A 24,547-nucleotide genomic window follows, 5' to 3' on the forward strand; every position below is an offset into this window, starting at 1 on the left:
CTTTTGGGTCTTTTTCTTTTTTTATTTTCTTTTCTGTGGCTGCTTTGACGGGCAAGAAAGGATTTTGAATCTTTGATGCCTTTAGAGGAAAAGCTGATGACAGGTGGCAACCGGTGGAAGGAGGAGGTGGGTGGAAGGACTTAACTGCGACACGTGTTAGGATAAATCCTTGGCAGTGTCTGGCATGTGGCGAGCAGCTATGAGGTAATTTAAAATGTGGCGTTCGTTAGTGTTACTTTATCTGGCAGCCGTGATTGATTGATTGATTGATAAAGAGAGGTGGGGAGACAAGCAGAGGCCTTCATTAGAGAGCAGGGGTTCAGCCCACGAGTACAAGAATAGGCCTTGAAGAAGGCCTTAAGCTCTAAAGTTTGGGCCTCGGGTAGTACAAACAAACCCAATTCAACCAGATGCAGAACTAGATTTTTAGGATAGCAATCAAGCTCAACCGATGAAGGTTAAATTACAAGATCAACATAGAAGTAACTAGATTTGTTGTCTGTGCCCGCAGCTGCGGGCAGAAGTAATTTAGATTTGTTGTTTGCGCTTCCCCGCGGGCTACGGTCTAAGAAAAAAATGTAAAAAAATAACACAGTGAAAAAAAATCAAGTTCCGAGTCATCAGTCCAATTAATAATTAAAATAATATAAAAATAAAAATGCAGTAACAATAAACAAATTGATAAAATAATAAAAAAAAAGTAAAAAAAACCAAGCCTTAGCCAATCCAGATTATCAAATAATCCAATAATAACCTAATAAAAGGTAAACTATAGGAAAATAAAAACAAAGCAGAATTCCAAAAAAAATCAATTTAAAAAAAAAGAAAAAAAAAAAAACAAACCCAAATAAATCTTCTAAACTCGGTTTAATCTTTAAAACTTGTAATTCATTGAATTATGGACTCGGTTCAATGAAGAATCTTAACTCTTAACCAAATTAATTTTGAAAGATGAAATTATTGGGAAAATATTAATAAAAAAAACTTGCAAAAGCAAAAAAAAAAAAAAAAACAACAACAACAACAAAAAGAATAAGAATAAAATTTGAGAGAAAAAACCTAAATTAAAAATATTCTTAAATAAAATAAATAGCAATTAAAATAATGAATACCAAATTGAAAAAATTAAAAAATTACAACGAGTGAAATTAAAAAAACATTTGCAATTTGATAGGTTATTCATGGATTAAAAAAATCATAGGGTGGGATTTAAAAAAAAAATAGAAATAGAGGACTAATCCAATAGAATAAAGTAACAAAAATAAGAAAATACCCCCCAGAAAAATAGAATGATCGAAAATGAGAAAATATCAACTTAAAAAACAAATACCAAACAAACTTGGGTGGACCTTCTAAATCTAGTATAATCACTAAAACTCACAATCTGAGAAATCATGGACCCGAGTTCAATCAAGAAGTTCAATTGTCAACAAATTTATTTTTGAATGATGAAATTGTGAAAAAAAAATTAATAAAAAAAACTTGCAAATAAAAAAAATAACAATAAAAATAATGAGGATAAAATTTAACAGAAAAAAACACAAGGACGATGAAATCTAAAAAAAATAATCACAAACAAAATAAACAGCACTTAACAAAATAAGGATCGGATTTGAAAGATAATAAAATCATAGGGGGTGAAATTGATAAAACAAATTGAAGAGCGCTAACCCAATTGAATAAAATCACATAGAAATAAGAAAAAGAGGCCAAAAAAGGATAAAACATTAGTAAACACCAGTTTAAAAGATGAAAAAAAAAAATACAAACCAAGGTGAACTTTCAAAACCAAGTCTAATTTTTTAAAATCTTGGACCTAAATTAAATTAAAAACTCAATTATCAATTAATTTAATTTTTAATGATGAAATCGGTGAAAAACTATTATTAAACAAAGCTTGCAAAAGGAAAAAAAAAAAGAAAAAAGAAACAACTGGGGGTAAAATATGATAGAAAAAAACCCAAGTATAATGAAATTTGAAAAAAAAAGTTAAAAGGAACACAAATAAAATAAATAGCAACTGAAAGGATAAGAACAAAATCTGAAAGAAAAAAAACAATAAGGGGTGAAATAAAAAAATATTTGTAATTTCATGGACCATTAAGGAATTAAAAAATGACAAGGGTGAAATCGAAAACCACAGTATGCAAACCATAAAACAAAACAAAAGGATAAAAAATTAAAAAAACAAACCACCTTAAAAAAAAAAAACCTCAAGTGAACCCGAACAAACCTTCTGAAACCTGGTCTAACATTAAAACTCACAACCTATAAAATCTTGGATTCGAGCTTAATCAAAAAACTTAATTCTTAACCAACATGATTTTAAACGATGAAGTCTGTGAAAAAATAAAAAAATAAAAAATTGCAAAACCCGAAAAACAACAACAAAAAAAATACAAATGAAAATTGATAGAAAAACAAAACCCCAAGGAGAATGAAATTTGAAAAAAAAAATTTAAATGAATAAAATAAAATAAATAGCAATTGAAAGAATGAGAACATAATTTGAAACATAAAAAAAGACAAGGGGTGAAATAAAAAAAAAATTGTAATTTCATGGATCATTAAGGGATTGAAAAATGATATGGGATGAAATTGAAAAATAATGGTACAAAAATCGCAAAAAATAATAAAACAAAACAAAAAAAGGAAAAAACAACAGGTGAATCCAGGCAAACATTATAAACCTGGTCTAACCTCTAAAACTCGCAATCCGTAAAATCTCGGACCCAGGTTTAATTAAAAAACTTAATTCTCAACGAACATAATTTTAAAGGATGAAGTCCGTGGAAAATAACAAAAAAAAAACTTGCAAAAGCAAAAAAATAGTAACAACCACAATGATGAAATTTGATAGGAAAAAAAAACCCATGAATGATGAAATTTGAAAAAAAATATTATATGATGTCAAAAATGTAGCAATTAAAAGAATAAAGATTAAATTTGAAAAATTAAAAAAAAAATCATGAGGGGTTAAATGGGAAAATATTTGTAATTTGATAGATTATTCATATATTTAAAAATGAGAAATTTTATAGATTATTCATATATTTAAAAATGAGAAATTTTATAATTTGAAAGATTATTTATGTATTAAAAAATAGTAGGGGTGAAATTAAAAAGCATTTATAATTTTATAGCTTATATAAAAAATAGTAATAAAAAGCACAAGGACCAAATATGAAGGAAAACAAATTGCAAAGGATGTTTTAAAATTTCACTGGAGGTGGCGTGAAATTTGAGGAGAAGGAAAAAAAAAAAAAAGAAACGCCATTTGTCTCCAAACAAGCAATGTGTTATGTATATGCGTTGCATCATCGTGTTCAATGCACATACTGCACCACCGTGTTCAAGGCACTGTGATCTATCAAATGCCATCCTAGAAGGTGGTGTTTGGTGATCGGACGACCTCACATATGTTGTTTGAACGACATTAAGGCTGTTCACCTGCTAATGTGTGCTTATTTTTTTTTTGTAATGATATTTAATACATGACTATTACAATAATATCCCCAGGTAATAGCCAAATCAACAACAAAACCAATATAAAATTATCAAAAAACTCTTATGAGAGAATTGTATTGTTTCAACCTCTAAAAGTGTCAAAATAATTGCACTATTCTATAAAAATAAAAGGGCAAAAACACATTTAAGCCAAAAGCTTTAGAATTCTTTATTCCAATGCTATATTTGTAATTACATCGTGCATTAAAAAAATAACAAACATAATCTCACGTAATATGTTAAAGATTTTTGAGTCAGGAAAGATAATATAATCTCCAAAGTTTAGTTCTTTGGTTTTTTGTTAATGACAAATTAATAATTATACTATTACAATGAATGGAAAAATATATCTTGGGCTATAGTAATATTTTCAAATTTTCAATTGTAATCTTGAAATATTTCCCTGGTTATTATACATACAAGGGGAAGCCATGTTTAAATAAGTGATTGTATAAATACTTTGTAATTGACCCTCACATTTCACCCATTTGTGAAATGATATAGGGAAAATATTAAAACTGGCCCCCATCTATAAAGATAGTTTCAATTTTACCTCCAAACAAGTTTTTGTATCAATTTAATCCTTTAAATTTAAGAAATTAGAGGTTAAATCTTTTCATGCGTATATGGTCTTGGATTCCATCCAAACTGTATCTTCGGGTGATATAAATATCATTTATAAAGAATTTAATAATTTCTGTCAAGTAATTTTAATAGAAAGTCTCAATTGAGAAATGAAAATTATTTGAGAACAAGATCTATATATATATTAAAAAAAAATTGCTTATTTCTTATAATAAAATAGAATCCCCTTTTCTTATATCATCTCATTGCTTATAACGAACGAGGCTATAAATGCTATCAGGCACAATACTGGGAATTAGCCTCCAAGGACTCGTTTATAAGACATTTGAATCCACAAGCAATAGAAAATCTACTAGCCTTGGTACCCGCGCTATGCCGCGGGTATTTTTTGTATAAAAATATAAAAAAAAAACAACAAAAATTTAAAAATTTTGGGTTTTTTTTGTAAGGCCATACCCAAGAATCTTGGGTTTGGCTGCAACGCCTGACCTAAAAGTAATATTTATAATATTAATAATAAAATTAAACTTACATGATCCAAGTTTAAGTGAGCTTAATTGCAACACCGGACTTAAGAATTTTGGATGTGGGTCTGGCTATAAGGTCGTGTTATAAAAGTGTGATAATTAAATAAACTAATTTAAAAAAAAAAAACAAAGAAAAAAAAATCAACATGAAGGAAAAAACTAATGAAGAAAAAGAAAAAAAAAAATGAATTAATTGGGTTAACCTTTTAAACCAGGTTATCCGTAAAAACCTGAGATTCGCGTAATGAAAGTTTGATAACTAAATAGAAAAAAAAATGACGGGTTTACCCAGAATTAATTGGGTTAACCCATCAAACCAAGTTAAACCTGTCAAGCTCAGGATACGTATCATGAAAGTATGAAAATCTGATAATTAAATAGAAAGAAAATTAACTTTAACAAACTAAACTAAATGAAAAAAAAATAACTCGTCAAATCAGGTCAAACCCATCAAACTCGAGATCCATATCATGAAAATCTGATAACCAAATAAAAAAAATTTAACATTAACAAACTAAATCAAACAAAAAAAATTCATTAAAAAAAATTAAATTCTATTTAGTTATCAAACTTTCATGACGCAAATCCCAGGTTTTACGGGATAACCTGGTTTAAAGGGTTAACCCAATTAATTTAATTTCTTTTTCTTTTTCTTCATTAGTTTTTCTCTTTCAGTTGATTTTTTTTCTTTGTTTTTTTTTAATTAATCTATTTAATTATCACACTTTTATGACACGACCTTATAGCCAGACCCACATCCAATATTTCTGGGTCCAGTGTTACAGTGTCTTGAGTTTGGCTGCAACACCTGACCTAAAAATAATATTAATAATATTAATAATAACATCAAACTTGCATGACCCAAGTTTAAGTGGGGGTGGCTGCAATACCAGATCCAATAGTCTCGGATGTAGGTCTGGCTGCAAGGTGGTGTCATATAAGTGTGATAATTAAATAGATTGATTAAAAAAAAACTAACAGAAAAAAAAAAACTAATGAAGAAAAAGAAAAAAAATGAATTAACTGGATTAACCCCTCAAATCTGGAATTCGCATCATGAAAGTTTGATAACTAAATAAATGAAAAAATTAACGGGTTTACCTAAAGTTAATTGGGTCAACCCATCAAACCAAGTTAACCCGTCAAGCCAGGATATATGTTATGAAAGTCTGATAATTAAATAGAAAAAAATTAAATACCAACAAACTAAATCAAACAAAAAAAATTCATTTAAAAAATAAAAAAAAAAAATTAAAAACAAAAAAAAAATAAGACAGTTAAATAATATAATATAATATAAATAATAATATATTAATAATGAGTAAAGTGAGGCGTGAAAAAAAAAACTTTACTGATGCTTAGGAATAATATAATATAATATAATATAATAATAATAATATATTAAAAATGAGTACAGTGAGGCTTAAAAGAAACCAAAAAAAAAAAAAAGACTTTAATTCACTGATGCACAGTAGGCGTGGGGAAGCTACAGTGTTTTCCCCACGCGTTTTAGAGTTCTATAATTAGGCCATGTTTGTTTCTGGAAAAAATCACTTTCTAAATTTTTGTGTTTGTTTGTTATTAGAAAAGTTTAGTAAATAAGAAACACTTTTTAATTAAAAAAAAATTTAGTTTGATTTTCAGGAAAGTGTTTTTCTTTTATTTTGGACGGAAAACACTTTTCGGAAATTGTTGAAAAAATTTAGAAATATCATATTATTTGTTGATTATATCAAATTTGATCCTCAAACTTTTGATTGCTATATATATATATATATCATATATATATATATATATAAATATTTTTTTCAATTTCATCATTTAGAATTTAATTTTTATATTAATTTTGGTCCTTATTTTTATAATTATTATTTGATTTTTCCTTATTATTTTTTATTAAAGTTTTTTATCTATCAAATTTAGTACTCATTCTTTTGATTGTTACTTTATTTTATTTGAAATAATTTATGAAATGTAATTATTATTATTTTAATTTCTTCATCTTCTAATTTTTTTTATTTTTTAGATTTGATCTCTATTATTTTGATTATTATTTATTTTATTTGAGATAATTTGATGAATTATTTATTTGTTTAATTTTATTCCTATTCAACTTTTTAATTTGTAAAATTTGTTCCTCGTCATTTTAATAAATTTAAGAAAAATAAAATATTAATAAGTTATTTTCCAACTTATTTTCATGACATAACCAAATACTGAAAAATATTTTCCAACTTATTTTCTAATATACATTACCAAATATCATAAAATACTTTCTTGAAATTAATTTTTCCATAATTCACTTTTATTTTTCAAAAAAAAAAAAAAGTGCTTTGCCAAATACACACAGGGTTTAAAGTAACAGCCTCGTGATGGCAGAAGCAACGACCGAGGTGTCATGCACTTCCTTGTTCAGATTGGCCAGGGGAGATTTGCCGTGGAAACCGTCTTCGCAAGAAGTGGCTTCAACGGCGGCATCATTTGTACCATCTTCTGCAAATTTAGGGTCGCCCTTCTGCAGCGCTTCAATGGCTTCCGGGATGTCGGCCGTTAAAATTGCATCGTAGCTGCTAGCACAAAACCTCAAAGGTCGCCTTAGTCCAGGGCTCCTTTTAAGCTCCTGGTTGATGAATCTCAGTGCTGTGCTTGCTTTAGCCCTCACTATATCGACCATGATGAGGGCTAGCCCCCGGACATCTGCGCCGGAGCTTTTAGGGACAGACTTAAGAGAAGCGACACAGAGGCTGTAGTATGGTGTCTGCTTGCATGTTTGTGCTATCAGATCATTGGCAGCAGACTGGACAGTAATGCACTGGCTTGCTAGCAGAAGGGTGGCGGTGAAGAGTGAAGGAGAAAGAAAGATGAAACTCAGGGACAGAGAATTCTTCATCTTCGCAGGATGCCGTGATGGTGACTGCTATTCTGCCAAGAAGACGCATGCTTTTATAGAGGAGTTTGGCTGCCTCTTCTCTTTTTCCATCTATTATTTATTATACCTTAGGTGTCTGGATTAAATGTTCCAGTTTCACATTCGTTTAATTCACGGCTGTCAATTGCATGCAAAGGTTTATTTAAGGCAAGAACTTAAATTTTGGCCGACTCTCTCGGATGGAAGAACAAATATAATTGGACTTTACCTCCTAGCAAGGCGATGTTATTAATTGTTACCATGTTTGAGCGAGATTTGCAAAAAAAAAATTATTATTATTTATTAAGATTTAGATTTTATTGCTTTAAATTAATTTTATTATATTATTTTGGATTGTTTTGATATATTATCACAACCAAGCATATACCTAAAAATAATTTAGGAAGATCATGACAACATCACTCAAAAAAAGAGACACTTAAAGTTATTGATAAGAGACCAACTTGCCACAACTCTACATGATCATCGAATCATTCTTCCTTTAAGACATAAATTTTTTAAAATTAAATTATGTTAAATGGTAATGGCCTTCTCTTTAATGATTGAAATAGACAAGCCTTTTGATGAAGTAAGGCAATGTTATTATTATGTTTGAGTAGAGATTTTTAGCCTGTATTTTGTTAAAATTTTATTTTTTTTTATTTTAAATTAATTCTTTTAATATTTTAGATCATAATTGATATTAATAATAAATTTTTTAAAATAAAAAATATATTATTTTAATAATTTTTTTAAATAAAAAACATTTTAAAAAATAACCACAAAACACTTTCTATACAATTAAAACCAGCTAACCTGGCAGGATCACGACGACATCAATCAAAAAAAGACAATTAAAGTTATTGATAAAAAAAAAAGCAACTTGCGATAATGAAGATGATCCAATCATTCTTCCTCTAAAATATAATTTTTTTTTAATTGAATTAAATAAATGGTAATGGCCTTCTCTTTATTGATTGAAACAGACAAGCATTTTGATGCAGCGATATGTGAGAGAAAGCAAGATAAAATGAATGAAAGCAAGAAAAACGATGTCGCTTGCTAACAACTGCAGCAGCAGTTATGGCGCCATGGCTCCATTTTACAATCTCTGGTTCTCTGTTCACAGAGCGCTATTCATTTCCACCATAGAGACGAAACTCTCAATTTGGAAAACGACATTCGGCTACAAATTTCATTTTCTCCGGCGACGGTTAGAAACTGAAAGCTTTATTCAGTGTATAACGTAGATAGATACGTGGAAAAACGACCTTTATTCATATTTAAATAGAATTATAAATAACTGAATTGCAGAAAAATAGCAACGATTATCCCATGACTAACAATCTCTTAATCAACTGGGATTCTCATAAAAAATAGATAAAAACAACTGATTTCCTAGTAACTAGGAATTTATTATGAAAACAACCAAATAAAAACTATCTTTATTCATATTTAAATAGAATTACAAATAAATGAAATTGCAGAAAAATAGCAACGACTATCCCATGACTAACAATATCTTAATCAACTGGGATTCTCATAAGAAATAGGTAAAAAACAACTGATTTTCTAATAACTAGGAATTTATTATGAAAACAACCAAATAAAAAACTCTTAACAGTGACAGCCTCTTTGAATGTTTGAAATTATGCTAGTGTTTAGTAACGTGTTTTTTAAAATTTAAAAATTAATTTTTAGATTATTTTAGTATTTTAATATTAAAAGTTAGACTCTGCCGCGGCAAATGCAGTTTGCATTATTGATTACCAGAATCTATATTTTTATATTTTAGATTATTTTAGTATTTTTTTATATTTGCATTATTGATTATTTTTAGATTAGAAGAGGGCTTCCGTCATCATAAATCGTCTTTGTTTTGTATAAAAGAAGAGGAAAAAATGTTGTCTGAAATAATTTTAAGCTATGGCACAAATCAAAGCTTACACCTCAGAGAGTTGCGGACGAGAAGAGGGCCTAATAAACTTCAACTAAGCCTCGAACAATCAATAGTTAAATACCCAGTCCACTTACTACAAGACCTGCTTCATGGCACAAAGCTCAGCAGCTAGCCCTACCGCCGTTGCATTCAAAACGTTGAACATATTACCGTCCGAGTTATATTTCTGATCAATTGCTCAATCCCTCACACATCAGATATCCCGGCAAATGACATGGAACAACTCAGAAACATTAAGTAATACTCTAAAAGGTGACTAATATATTTACTTATATATATATATATTATTATTATATATTATATTATATAACTGTTTTTTTTTTTAGTTTTTTTAATGAATTTTTTTTTTCTATTTAATTATAAACTTTTCATGACGCGAATTCCAGTTTTACGGGTTAACCTAGTTTAAAGGGTTAACCAATTAATTCAAATTTTTTTTTTTTTTATTAGTTTTTTTTCTTCCTGTTGATTTGTTTTTTTTAATTAATCTATTTAATTATCATACTTTTATGACATGATCTTATAGCCAGACTCACATCCAATATTCTTGGGTCTGGTGTTGCAGCTAGGTTCACTTAAACTTGGATCATGCAAGTTTAATGTTATTATTAATATTATAAATATTACTTTTAGGTCATGCATTGCAGCCAAACCCAAGATTCATAGGTATAGCTTTACAAAAAAAACTCAAGATTTTTAAATTTTTGTTTTTTATATATTTTTTATGCAAAGAAAATAACTCACAATATCGCGCGAGTCATGTAACTAGTCTTTAATAAATCTTGAGGTTATCACTACCATAAAAAAAGAAATTTTCTAAAATTTCCCAGAACTACCCCTACATCTGCATACCCATTACAAAGAACCAGAAAAACATTCCTATTAAACTCAACAACATGCCATCAAGACACCAAATAATCCTAGTTCCACAAAAGCCACAGACACACTCCTCGAACCTTCATATTCATCACTCCAAATAGAAGAACATAAGTGATTTAAGCTTATTATTGATGTAGATATTGAAAAGCTTAGCCTGGTTTCATCGTATATTTCTGGGCAACAACGAAGATTTAACCATATCAAGCACCAAATCCACTTGTTTTTCCAAATGAAAAGCCATGCTGGATGAACTTAAAAATGCAAGGAATTGTCAAAGTCTTCATAAAGGTCTTTGTAAATGCCCTTAGCAGCACCACAGTGGTAAAAAATAAAACTTCGGGAGCACTACAAACTTAAGCACAGTATGTGGCAGATGAAAGTATTATGACACCAAAGAAACACATCTATCTTTTATCACATTTAACCACGAACCAGTGTTAATTTACAGACCAGAAAACAGAATTAAATGAAAACTCGTGTTTGCAACATAAGGCCTTCAGGTTCAACACGCCTGAGCTAAAACATGCATCAAACACAAATATTGTTTCAAGTCTCCAGAATAAAACAATCAAAAGAAGATAATTGCAAGAAAGTAATTTCTTCAAAACCTGCCTTCTCCAGTCATTGCACCAAATCATCATAAACCGCCAAAAAATCCCATTTTTTTGCTAAACCTTCTACAGCAATGAAACACAATTTCATACATTATAGTTTATCCGCAATAATAATAATAATAATAATCGATTAGATATATTTAATTAATAGTTAAAGCAGAACACGAGAAATACAAGTTGTGTTTCTTTCCCTCTCCACTCTCCAATGTTCAGAAGCTATAAAAAGCCAGGCCACGGTAAGCAGGTACAAGGAGGGACAGATTAGTTGATGTCGAAGTCGTCGAAATCGTCTTCGAAATAGTTGAAGAAATCGGCGTCGGCGAGCTTCTTTTCCGTGTTGATGACTCCCTCCCCGAGCATCTCCAGTGTGTCCACGTCATCTACGTCCATCGCCACAGTCGATCCTTGCTCCTCCATGTCTGCGAAGAAGTCTACCCGCATCGGTCTCATCTCTCTCTCTGTTACTGCTGGGAAGGGACTCACATCATTCACTGATCGATTTGGGGCTAACAAACAGACGAACAGAAGGGTTTTGTTTATTTTTTTTATTTTAGATTAATGGGAGATTAATGGGGATGGGCTGATACCTAATTAATTTTATGGATTTTAAAATTAATAATTATATAAATTTTTAATGTTTTTAAAATTTATATAATTTTTAGGGAGTAAATTTATAATCCAACTAATTAAATTATACCTCTCAAACTTGATTTTTATATATATAATAAACTAGTTATGCTTATTGTGGGTTAGTATTTTTATTTTTATATAAAAAGAATGTACATGCAAAAACAATTTATATATCTTTGTAGTTTTAAAAAATTAAATTCAATAAAAAAATATATACATATATATAATCAAATAAATTAAAAATTATTTGTGAAAAGAAATAAATAAAAAATCATTAATGATACTTAAAAATAGAACTTAAAAATTCGATAAATAGATACAAATTAAGATATTTGATCTTGAAAGATGTGATATTTACCTATTTTTGTTTGTTAAATTTTTTTATTAAAATATTTTTTATTTAAACAAATAATAATAATAATAATATAAATATAAATTGATTGAATAAAATAAAAGGAAAAAAAAAACACCACACAAGGCAACACATATAATAAATATTATTCAAAAATATATATTTTTTATTTTCATAAATAAAGTTCATTCATATAAAAGATAAAAAAAAAAAACATAAATAAATTATCCAAAAAACCAAAAAGATGCAATCGGGTCAAAGGTTTATGTTGCAATGTTCAAAATTTTGATTTATGTATGTTTATCACTTTTTCTATTTTCATCTTCAATTATTGTTAATGATTTTTTTATTTTATTTTTCAACACACATGATTCTCAATTTATTAGATTATATAAATAGATAAACTTTTCATTTTATATTTATAATTTTTTATATACAAATACACATAAAAAAAAATTGCTTATATAATTTATTTTATTGGAAAAACAATATTTGACCCGCACTAGTTGGTTGGTTAAGTGTAACTCTAAAAAGTGTTTGAGAAATTTTTCATTGTACAGGAATCCTCTATTCATCTTTTCACTGTGGATAGACCATCCAAATTTTTTTTTTTTTCAATTTAATCCTCAAATATTTTTTTTTTTATTGATTTAGTTCTAATTAAAGATTAATTGATTTTGATTTTATATGAAAGAATGAGATTGAAAGAAAAGGAACAAAATAAAAAAGACATCAAACATATGTGGTTTGTTGTAGGTTTTGCAAAAGAAATGCTTTGGTCATTGAATTTTAAAAATCATGTAAATTATATAACTTTAGTGCCCTAATATGTTCCAATTAAATTTTGTTATAAAAAATTATTTTTGTTATTTTTTAGTTCATTGTTGAAATTGGAGTGAGAGAGGCTGTTGAATTCAAGTGGTAAAGAAAAAAAAGTATCATTAACATTGATTTAGACAGCCAAAATAAACAATATTGGTGTCTAATGATTTCATTTGATGAGAGAGTTCATATTAGTGTTGTTTTACTTTTAAAGTTCGTGAAAAAACAAATCAAAACTCGAGTTGATATTTTATTTCGGGTTGATTTTGATTTTTTTTTTTGAGTTTTTTTATATCGTTAATAGATTTATCACAATTCTTAATGTTTTTTACAAGAGTTTATGGTAAAAAAATGGGTTTTTTTGGGTAAAAACAATTGAGCCTTGATTTTATGGCCATCATGTTGGTTGGAACTTGCATAAATTAGACTATACATTATCTGATTTTTTGTTTTAAAAAACATTTAATGTTGATGACATGTCATCCATTCCAGTTGCAAACAAAAAAATTAAGTGTCTAGTTGCGTGAACTGTAAAAAAAGGCCAGACTAGACGGGCTAGCCGCTAGCCTAACCTTTACTCTTTTTTTTCTAATTATTTTTTATGGTTTTTTTTTTCTCTAATTGTTTTTAATATATGTTTAAATTAGTACACCTTCTCTCTTTCATTTTGTTTGGAGAGCCTATTTCAAATGACAATTATTTTTTTAGTTACGTATTTAGATTGAAAGAGTTTTTCTTATTTATCTATATATTTTTTTTAATTTTTTGTATGGATGAAATTTATTTTTGAAAATAATAATTTTTATTTTTAGATAATATTTCGAATATATGCAGCCTGGCATGTTGTTTTTTTCCCTCTTTAATTTTATTTAATCAATTTAATTTGTATTTCTATTTCCATTATTGCGTGCTTAAATAAAAAATTATCCTAATAAACAAATTTAGCAAACACAACTAGGTAAGTATTCCATCTTTTAAAATTAAATATCTTGATCTACTCATGTCACTCGATTTTTCAAGTTTTATTTTTAGATATTGTTAATGAATTTTTATTTATTTATTTAATTACATGTATGCATAAAAAAAAACTTATTCAAACTAAAATTTTTTTAAATTATAAAAATATATTGAAAAAAATCTAATTATATAATTTGTTTTATAAAAAAATAAAAATATTTGATGCATGATGAAGCGTTGATCAGATAACTAGTTTCATGCTAAAGAGGGTTAAGAGTTCCTTATGTTTAGAAGAATGAAGATTTCATTGTAAGAATAACAAAAAAATAAAGTTGCAATAAATTGATTTTTTTATATAATAACCTTACTAACATAGATTTATTTATTTATGTACCCCCAATTAAATGGGTTTTACAATCTAGTGCTTGCTTAGCTTAGAGATTGAGCTATGGTTATAATTATGGCCGTAATGGCATAAAAGTTATGGGTAATATAAAGAGAAAACCTAGAAAACTCTCGATTTTTCAAGATTAGCTTTTTAGTTGAAAAGAAAAAAAATAATTTCGTAGCGTTTGATTACAAAAAAATAATTCTAAAACTGTCTTAAAGACTCTCTTTTTTTATGTTTTTATTTAATTTTTTTAATTAAACAAGTTTTTATTCTTAATATTTATGTATCTTCTATCACAGGACGTAATCAAACAGTTCCAGAACAATTACTTGATAATATAGAGTTGTAAAACCTTTACATATAATCTTTCCTATCCCAATATCATTAGTAGAGCCATAGAGATAAAGAGGGTATTTGAGAGTTTAATAATTAATTTTTTATAAATGTTTTTTGTTTGAAAATATATTAAAATAATATATATTTTTTAATTTTTAAAATTTATTTTGACATCAATACATTAATATGATTAAAAAAATATAAAAAAATTAATTTGAATTTTTTTTAAAAGTTTTTAATAAAAAACTAGTTAAAACTCCATCTTAAACACCCCTAATCTTGTAACGGTGGGTGGATTCGATGATTAGTTGACTAGAAATCTAGTTTAGGTAAAATTTATTTTTTAATGGGGTAAAACATTAAATCAATCAAACTCAGGTAATTTAGTGAGTTAACCTAGACATATCTAAATGAGATCCAAAAAAATTAATTTTCGCCCAAAAGAATTGCTTCAAGGACCCAATAACCCAAATCCTTAACCAAGGCGCGAGCCCAACTGTTAATAATTTTGAAGCCGTTGATATGTTGTTTTTGACAATGTTTTTATTTTTTATATTTTAAAAAAAATTGAAAAAAATTATTTTTTTTAAATTAAGAATTTTTTAATGTGTTTAGACTAAAGACAACAATAGCAACAGGAGAGAGGAGAGACGACATCGTTTAACGCATTGGTTAAGTTTCGTTTATGTTTATGTAGGCAAAGAAAATGGAGATTTATTATATCTGATGGTGTGCGAGGGGATAAAGAGAACGTGGCAAATGGAGGGAGGACCTGTAGCGATTGGAAATGGAGTCCTTTGCTAGTGGGTGCGGCAGAGGTACTGGTCCTGTCTTGTTAACAACGAAACCCTGGTCTAACCCCTCCTCTCAAAAACCTCTCATCTCATTATGGAAATTGAAGAAACCCTATTTCTTCTTTTACTCTCATTGTTATAGCACCACTACCAGGTGTAGTAGCAATAATCGCTGGGACCCGAATGCTGAAACGCGAAGGTTCAATTTTAAGTTCAAGTTTCGAGACAAAAACGGTGATTCAGTACAAGTAGAAGAAGATGAAAAGGGTGGTTCTACGAGAAAGGGGAAGAAAAGGAAGCGGAGGTGGTGGTCGGACCAAGACGAAGAGCCTCCCGGTATCTTGGAGGAAGCTATTGACAGTTTGTGGGTTCTTCAGGTAATTCTTATCCTTAATTTGTAACTACCAAAATGTTTGTCTGTCTTTGTACGAGTAGTCATGTTAGCTGTACCAACGATTTTATTGGCTGACACCTACTACCTCGTCAGTTGCTAAATAATGTGACTACTAGTATCTAGGCAATCCTGATTTCTCAAACTCCAGTTCAATGTTAGTGACTAGCTTTTCCTCAGACAAGAAGACATCATCATGAAGTTAGTTCGAGGTTTTGCAACTTATGAATGGATTGTTGAGTCTGTACTCTGTAGTTGCGAAGTTTTGGAGATGAAAATTAATGTAATTCAACTATCAGAGTATTGACAGTAACGTAATTCTAATAGTTGAGCTCTTTGGTCAGTGCAGCTAGCCAAATCCTACGGTTGGATGTTTCCACCCATCGTCATAACTTCCCTGCTTGCTACTGGCCCGAAAGCCTTTCTCATGGTATTAGCACTGTCAGTTGGACAGTCAGCACTGACTTTTGCATTTCAGAAGTTACTAGGGAAGACTCAAAGCAAGCCGAAACGCAAGGTCCGAAAGAGGAGGAAAACAACTGGCAGCACCGTAAATGATGCTGATATTGGTGATGAAGAACAAGACAAGGAGGGAGCTGTAAAGGGAAGAATGGGGTATCGGTCTTGGGTTGTTGATGATAATGGTTCCTTTAATAAAGATAACCAAGATGCTCCCAACTTTGGTGGTTGGGATGAGTTTGATGCTACAGCACCTCAAAGGAAACGTCAGCCTCGAAAGAAACCATTGGCGAATGGCAAGTGGAGCATGAGTGGGAGAAAAAGTGACACACCCTTGCTGTTGAGATTGTTAATTGCTGTTTTCCCATTTTTAGGTTCCTGGACAAAGATGCTTTAATGTTTTTCATCATTCGAATTAACCTCGAATGATGCAAGCCTTTGGTTTTGGTTATGCCTGCAAACAAGAAGGGTGAGTTACAAAAATTCAAAGGGCGGGTTTGTTTCTGTTCATACCGGAATGCTTTCCCTGCAATTTGAACCAGCTGAAGCCAAGATGGGAAGGTCAAAGAATCAACAGTTACAGAGATAATATATAACAGCTTCTCGTTGAGATGATGGAGATTCCTCCATCGGATACTATAGTTGTCTTTCATTCATTTTGATTCCACATATAGTGTCAACCTGAGTTTATTTTTTTTGGAATAAACTTGTCATTGAATGTCATCGTTGCTCGAGGCGGATAAATTTCTTCCTCCGAAGTTTCTTTTCTTGTAGTTATTAAGCTGCTTTTGAGCTTTACTTTCTTTTCACATTGAGAAACTGGGAGTGCCATCTTAAGAGTTGAGGATTGTTGCAGTCCGTACAAATTGCTCTCCTCTCATATTTTCTCTACAATTTTAATTCTCATCATGACAATAAAAATTATATTATCAAAGAGTCAAGAGGAAACGAGTAAGTGAATAACTGTGTGCCAAAATATTTCAACCATCACGTGAATAACTATGATTGAGTTCAAAATTTCTAAAGAACAGGGAAAGAGCACACCAGGGCATCAAAGTTTCAACCAAATGTCAGCCATGACCAATTAAAGACAGGTATCTTGTTTGGACTCGGCAGAAACTAGAAATCTCAGAAGTGAAACTCTCTCTTTTCATTTTCATAGGCAACTAAATAAAGGCTGTTTTTACATCCTGTTTTAGTATACTGAAGATGAAGTTTGCTTGAGCGAAACTAACACCAGCAAGGATCAATGAAGCACCAAAAGAATGAATTGACCCCACTTGAGAACGAACTATGCAGTCTTTAACCCAAAATTAATGTCAAAACACAAGAATCTTGCAAATAGCTGCCCCCTATTCACGTAGCAAGTAGATTCAGAGTCTTGGAGGCAGCCACAGAAACCCCCCTCATCCTTCGGAAAAGATTTAGGCAGTGGATGTTCTGGAATCACACCAAGAATGGGGGGAGAGAGATGCTGGCATAAAGAATCGCGACAAACCATATCAATAGCTGTATGAGCAGGTGTCTCATACCGAGCGACTGTAACAGCCAAGCCAGGACCATCAGATAGCTGAAAAACTGATTGAATCTTGCTGTGGAACAGGATTAACACGCGGGTTAGGCACAGATGGTATAGTTCATAGATGTTGTAGAAGCAGAAGTGATTACCCTTTCCCAAATGTGGGTTCTCCATATAAAACAGCACGTTTATTGTCTTTCAATGCACCAGCCAATATTTCACTTGCGCTTGCAGTTCCCTTGTTCACCTAATTGAAATTCAGAGCAGAGTGAGTGGTTCCTGATCAAAGGTTTGGTGATGAAAACATGGAAATCAAGCACATAACTATAAAATCCCAGAAAAGTAAAGCTCTTTGCCCAAACACACACAGAGAAACAATGATGATGTGGTAGAAACTTAATACCACGGGAGAACAAATAGTAAGAATGAAGAAATTTGCAGAAGCTTAATCACATGCAAAACAGTTCTTTTATATTGCAACCATATGATATTGGAAATTGAAAGAGTGAGAGTTTGTGACCGCTCATACACAGAGAAGACATCAGATTGAATCATTAGAGCCTTCAAGACAACTGGGAGTTCATAAAACTGCTCAAGTTACGTACTCGAAGTATCAACAAATGTTACGACGTGATCCCTGGATTCAGTATAAGAAAGCATACCAGAACAGCAAGGGTTTCTGAGGCTGCAATTGCACCACTTTCATCTGTTTCATATATACATATATATCTAAACCCACGGCTAGTATACCATGTTTTTCATTAAATAGAAGAAAGTATTGGATGATCCGTGATCACATTTGTTATGTTAGTTCATGGTTCCAATAATCTTTATATAGTAAAACCCCCCAAAAAGAAGAAAAAGACGGCTAAGTATTCAATCTCCCTCCATCCCACCCACCTGCGCAAAAATTATGTCCAAACATAGTTCAAAATTCAATGTACAAGTATAAGATAAGAGAAAATCAAACATTTCCATTAATATCGAGATACACTTCAAACAAATATGACTATAAACACTTCCAGTAATCACTGGAAGCAGCACTGAAATGCTTGAAGGAGAATGTGACGACAATGCCCAACACTTCTCTTTTCCAGGAACGTAGCAGACCCAAAAATATACTGTTAATTGTAAGCAATAGATGTATATCTATATCTTTTTCCAGTGTAAGTAATAAAAACAGGTTCTGGTGTCCAGTCAAGCTGCGGCACTGCAACTCCTGCATTGCACCGCCGGCTATTTTACTTTGTTTACACTTACAGTAACAATTTTCTCAAGATCATGGTTCCCACATGAAACATACTAGGGGGGAATGTAAACACTTGCTGAAGGAATAAATGTCTGATCTTAGACAACGAGTCTAGAAAATGAAATGATACTGGGCTGAGTAGAGAAAAAAAATGTAAACACTTGCAAGCATATAAATATGCAGACACATACACGCCCATCTAGTCCTTTTCTTCTGGATAAAAACCAAGGTGCTGTATTTATGGATTTGACAATGAAGATATATCACCGAAATTTCAGGTGACCAATAAACATAATTCACGAAGCGTATAGAGGAAGAGACAACAAGCACAGATCTTGAAATAAAAGAAAACATAAACCATGAACATAAAATGTGTATTTCTGTGATTTCCCAGAGTTCATTTTAAAAGCACCAGAACTAGGACTATATTTTAAAGATTTTTCGAAGAGAAAAATTAGTTTTAATCAAGGCATAAATTAATTTTAAGAATACTCTTGATCATGAAAATAAAGATTCCGCAAGTGCAATAAGCCTTTCGTCTCCTAATTACTAAAAAGCAAGTTTAATCACGATTTTCTGTCTCTGTTTCTGTTTTTTTCGTCCTTGCAGAGGTAACTCTTTAGGAGATAAAACAGGTATCAAGCGAGGTTTTTCTATCATGACACGTGGAAGTCGAAAGAGAGCAACTTACTATTTAGCGATAATAGTCTATGTAAAATAACGATTCTATTTTGAATAAAAAACAATTTATTTTTTGTTATCTATCATTCTCAATTGTTGCTTTTTCTTTACTCTCCTTTTCTTCTTCCAAATCTAAGCCCCAATTTTTATTACGTTAGATTAGATAAAATTTGATTTTTAAAAAAAATTAATTTTTTTATGTTTTAAAATTATTTTAATCTTCTAGTATTAAAAATAATTTAAAAAAAAAAAATATATATTATTTTGATATATTTTCATGTAAAAAAAAAATTAAAAAACAACCATCATTATATTTTTTAAACATTCTCTAAGTGAGTTTTCGGAAATTCAGTTGGTTTTCTATAAATTTAATTATCTTTTTATATTTTTTAAATTATCTAAAATTAAAAATATTTTTTTATAAAATAAAATATATTTTTAAATAAAAAACATTTCAAATAAATCAATTTCTAAAAACCCGGACTTTACTTTAAAGCAAATGGTGCTAGCGAATACATTGCTTACACATTTGAATTCATGATTGCGAGCACTTCACTTGGAGCATCGGAAGCACCACGTTAATTTCCAAAGTCACCAAGGAGGAGCCGCCGTGGATAGCAAATAATCAAATATGAATTAATTTGACGACTTTTTTTTTTTTTTGGAGTATTCATCTCATCTTTGCAGGGTCAACAAAGCAACTTTCAAAGTCTTCTTAACAGGACAAGCCCTGTTTATGACACTGATGCATACCAACCGTCACTTTGATTTTTCTTTTCCGCAGAAGACAGGTCGTTTAGGTCTTGCCTTGGATTCAAGTCTAAAATTTAAATTGGACCGGCAACCTTCGTGGAAAGGTCAATTTATAATTGCCCTCCTTCTCTGACGTTGAGCAGCTTGACCGTCGTGGGATTCCCAAGAATACATACAGCCTCGATGACACTGAGCGGTTCGTCCGTGCCCATTTCCTTTTCGAATGCCACACGCTCTAGCGTTTTCTTCAAGTTTATTTTTATATTTTTAAAAATTAATTTTTTATTTTTTAATATTTTTATATTATTTTAATATGCTGATATAAAAATGATTTAAAAATATATTATTTTAATATATATAAAAAAAACATTTTAAAAAGTAATCACTACCACATTTTCTATATCAGCAGATTAAAATCATCGAAAATATATATAAAAAAATAATAATTTAAAATGAAAAACTTATTTTTTTATGAAATTCTAATTGAAGTGTATGCCACTTACATTTAGACTATGAAAATGATTTTTTTTTTTTTATTTTTAATGAAGTTCTATGAATTATTTAAAAGATATAGAGTTTGTTTGGAATTATGTTTAAAATTGTGTTTTTTAAAAAATAATTTTTTTATTAAAAATAATTTTATTATTATTATTTTGTATCAAAAATTATTTTTTTTTATCTTTTAATGTATTTATTAAAAAAAAAAAAACCTCTGCAGTTATCTAAAACAAGCAATTGTCAGTAAGACAATAGCGAGAGATTGCTTATTTTTGTTAAAAAGCTGGTTTTCTATGGTATGATATGTGGTATCAGAAAAGATGATTATTTTTGCTCGGCCATATCATGCTTTAAAAAAAAATATTTGTTTTTAAATATTTTTGAATTGTTTTAATATATCAATATCAAATATAAATTTTTAAAAATAAAAATATTATTTTAATATATTTCTAAATAAAAAATATTTAAAAAATCATCACTAACCTAACAATTACTTAAAAAGGCAAAAAGGAAAAAGAAAGGTCACATTTATAAGTAATGGCTTCTTTTGTGCGCACCTAGAAAGATATAAAGTTGGGGATAGCATGGCATGCTGGAGAAAGCAGCAAAGGTAGATCCAGCTACGCCCGCATTTTGTGACTGCTGCTAGTGTGAACTTGTCAAACATCACATAGACTATTTAAGGTGTGTAAATTAAATTAATATAATCACTAGGATTGATTCAGGACCGCTCATCGTGTACAGTAAATTCTTTTTTACTTTCCAAAGTATTTAATTAAAAATTTATTTTTAACGTAAAAATACAAATATAAACGATTTTAATATAGATAATTATCCTCATCTGATTTCACGATTAACATACATGAACCTTTTTTTTTTTTTTTTGGCTTGCCACGTGAATATCCTATAGCATTAAGCATTTAGAGCTTGTTTGGTAAGTGTAATTGATTATTTTTTAAATAATTTTTTATATTAAAATATATATTAATAATATTTTTTATTTTTAAAAAATTATTTTTGATATTAGTATATAAAAATAATTTAAAACATTAAAAACATATTAATTTAAAATAAATAAAATTTAATTTTTTATAAAAATATTTTTAAAATATAAAAATAAATAAACCCTAAACAAAGGTCAATTCCTCCACAATTAGCGGACCAAATATTACTCCTATCACAAATTGAACAACCACCTCATTACCTAACAAACATGGTACACTAATCTTAAAAAATGTAATTTAAATTAGTCATATTATAAGTTTATTTTTTAAAAATTATTAGTTTTAAATTTTATAATAATTAAAGCCATTAATAATATAATGGTTATAGAATTTATAAAATTAGTTGGGCTGCATATAAATTACTTTAAATATCCACCTTTTAATCTTAAAAAAATATATATATCTGTTTATTTTTATATTTTTAAAATATTTTTAAAAACAATTAATATTTTTATTTTTAATATATTTTCATATCAAAAAACCAACCCAATTCAAACAACAATAAATAGATTCGTGTTAAGATATGGTGTGCAGATTCAAAGTACCTTTACCAGTTCCAACAATATAGCATCACAAGATGATGATGCTGCAGCTGCAAGCCAGAAATTCATAACGAGAATCTAAGCACATGCTGAGCATTTGCCCACAGAAAAAAGAAAAAATCACCACACTTGATTTATTTTTCTTTTGTTTGTCGTTGCTTGAAAAAACCCAAAACAATTCCCGTTGCTTCTGGAAACCATTGGACACATGCATCATATGAAAACAAGATTAAAAAAAAAAAAAAAAAAAAACAAAAGCATCCCCACAATGACCATCCCTTTGCCAAGTGACTTCCAAATCCCAATACCTCTCCACCACCGCAAGACATTTACAATAAGAACATGATTTTCAATAGAGAAACAAATTGATCTAGTCCAAGTCTTCCTTATCTCCGTACTACATTTATCTTACAATAAAAAGATAACAATATTTTCATCGGCATATTCAAACACACACTGACCCTAAGAAAAGGGGAAAAAAAATATGAGGCCCCTCTTACACGTTTGCATTAGGGGTTCTAGAAGTAGGCTCAACTCTCTTCAACTGGAAACCATGCTTGTTAGACTCGTCATCATGGTAAATGTAAGCAAACCCGCCATGCCGGGTCATATCCATACCAGCCATCTCATCCTCAGATGAGATCCTCAAGAGCTTGAGCTTGCGAAGAACAAAGAACAATGGACCCATGGTAGCACTAACCCATCCGATAATCACCACAATCTGTATTAAATGAGCACCCAAGAGCTTTCCACCACCGCCCATGAACAACCCATATGGACGATTCGGTTTGTTCGGGTAAACCTCCCTTACATACTTCTCGGTGGCAAATAAGGCGGTGAAGATGACACCCCAAGTGCCGCATCCACCGTGTAACTGGGCGGCCTCTAACGGGTCATCAAACTTGAGGATCTCAGCCAATTTGTTGCAGCCAATCAACACTAAAGAAGCAACAAACCCGCATATTATAGCAGCCCATGGTTCAACCACGGAGCACCCAGCAGTAATAGCAGCAAACCCACCAAGCAAACCATTACAAACATCAGTAACATTCCAATGACCAGACAGAATTCTTTTACCGAAAAGAGTGGTCAAAGCAGCTGTGCAACCAGCTAGGGTTGTTGTAACAGCAGTTCTGCCAATTGCGCTCCATTGACCATAATAGCCACCAGCAGTGTAAGCACTCAAGATCTTAGTGAATGATCCAGGATTAAACCCATACCAACCAAACCAAAGCAAGAAAGTGCCAAGAACCACGAGGGAGGCACTGTGACCACGCAAAGCAATAGCCTTGCCTGAATGGTCAAAACGTCCGATTCTTGGACCTTCAATTAGAGCGCCCCAAAGACCAGCAATCCCACCCACCATATGGACCACACCAGACCCTGCAAAATCAATAACCCCCGTACCAAACAACAAATCCCCGTCTGTTCTTGTCGGGCTAGCCCACCCATCACCGGACCAGAACCAGTGGGACACAACAGGGTAAACAAACCCAGTCAAGAAAGAAGAGTAAATCAAATAAGCAACAAACTGGGTTCTTTCAGCTATTGAACCACTGGTTATCCCAGCAGCCGCTATAGCAAAAGCCCACTGATAAAGAAAGTAGCTGTAATCAAAAGAAGAAGAAGGGAAATTCTTAAGACCAAAGTTGTGTTTGCCAATGAACCCATTGGAGGGAGTCCCGAAGGCAAACGCAAAACCAAAGAGGTAATAGAAGAGGCCACCGGCAGCAGCGTCAAGAACATTTGTGAGCATGATGTTCATGGTGTTTTTGGCACGTACGGAGCCTGCACAGAGCATGGCGAAGCCAAGTTGCATGGAGAACACGAGGTAGGCAGAGAAGAGGAGATATGTGTTGTCCACGGCATATTGGGTGGCGGAGAAGTTGTCAGCCGCGGTTTTGAATTGGGAGCAGATGAAATCAGCAGCCCCGGTGGAGTTAGCGACGCTGGGGCCCAGTAACCGGGCAAGATCGCCCGCTGAGCAGGTCATGGAAGCCATGATTTTGGAGTGAAGGATGTCAGAGTCTCTGGCGAATAGAGATGGAGAGAGGGGGGCAGAGGGGTAGGAGATGGAGAGTTATATAGCAGAACTCTAAGGTTGTTGTTCAAGATCCTTATATATAGGGGAGAAAATGTGGAAAAACAATTAGATCCGATAAGTCTTTTGAAAGGTCCCGTTTAGAATA

General features: G+C 30.8%; 4 protein-coding genes across 4 annotated transcripts; 1 reads left to right on the top strand and 3 right to left on the bottom strand.

The window, feature by feature from the left end:
* Positions 1-6,938: 6,938 nt before the first annotated feature.
* Positions 6,939-7,593, bottom strand: LOC118048941 (cell wall / vacuolar inhibitor of fructosidase 1). The gene has a single exon (XM_035058789.2). The coding sequence runs from the start codon at positions 7,507-7,509 to the stop codon at positions 6,973-6,975; it is 537 nt and encodes a 178-aa protein (XP_034914680.1). The 5' UTR covers positions 7,510-7,593; the 3' UTR covers positions 6,939-6,972.
* A 3,498-nt stretch (positions 7,594-11,091) lies between these two features.
* On the bottom strand, positions 11,092-11,535 carry LOC118048940 (small acidic protein 1-like). Its single transcript, XM_035058788.2, has one exon. It carries the CDS (start codon positions 11,428-11,430, stop codon positions 11,242-11,244), a length of 189 nt encoding a protein of 62 aa, XP_034914679.1. The 5' UTR covers positions 11,431-11,535; the 3' UTR covers positions 11,092-11,241.
* Positions 11,536-15,181: 3,646 nt separating this feature from the next.
* Positions 15,182-16,835, top strand: LOC118048938 (uncharacterized). The gene is made up of 2 exons (XM_035058787.2): positions 15,182-15,639; positions 16,003-16,835. Exons 1-2 carry the CDS (start codon positions 15,256-15,258, stop codon positions 16,507-16,509), a joined length of 891 nt encoding a protein of 296 aa, XP_034914678.1. The 5' UTR covers positions 15,182-15,255; the 3' UTR covers positions 16,510-16,835.
* A 5,634-nt stretch (positions 16,836-22,469) lies between these two features.
* LOC118048937 (ammonium transporter 1 member 1) lies at positions 22,470-24,547 on the bottom strand. Its single transcript, XM_035058785.1, has one exon. The coding sequence runs from the start codon at positions 24,358-24,360 to the stop codon at positions 22,855-22,857; it is 1,506 nt and encodes a 501-aa protein (XP_034914676.1). The 5' UTR covers positions 24,361-24,547; the 3' UTR covers positions 22,470-22,854.

The sequence above is a fragment of the Populus alba genome, chromosome 10 (genome assembly GCF_005239225.2).
Source record: "Populus alba chromosome 10, ASM523922v2, whole genome shotgun sequence".
NCBI lineage: Eukaryota > Viridiplantae > Streptophyta > Magnoliopsida > Malpighiales > Salicaceae > Populus > Populus alba.

Coding starts and splice junctions, on each gene's coding strand:
- LOC118048937 (XM_035058785.1), bottom strand. CDS start 24,360: ATGGCTTCCATGACCTGCTCAGCGGGCGATCTTGCCCGGTTACTGGGC.
- LOC118048940 (XM_035058788.2), bottom strand. CDS start 11,430: ATGAGACCGATGCGGGTAGACTTCTTCGCAGACATGGAGGAGCAAGGA.
- LOC118048938 (XM_035058787.2), top strand. CDS start 15,256: ATGGAGTCCTTTGCTAGTGGGTGCGGCAGAGGTACTGGTCCTGTCTTG. Junction 15,640..16,002: donor ACAGTTTGTGGGTTCTTCAG/GTAATTCTTATC, acceptor TGGTCAGTGCAG/CTAGCCAAATCCTACGGTTG.
- LOC118048941 (XM_035058789.2), bottom strand. CDS start 7,509: ATGAAGAATTCTCTGTCCCTGAGTTTCATCTTTCTTTCTCCTTCACTC.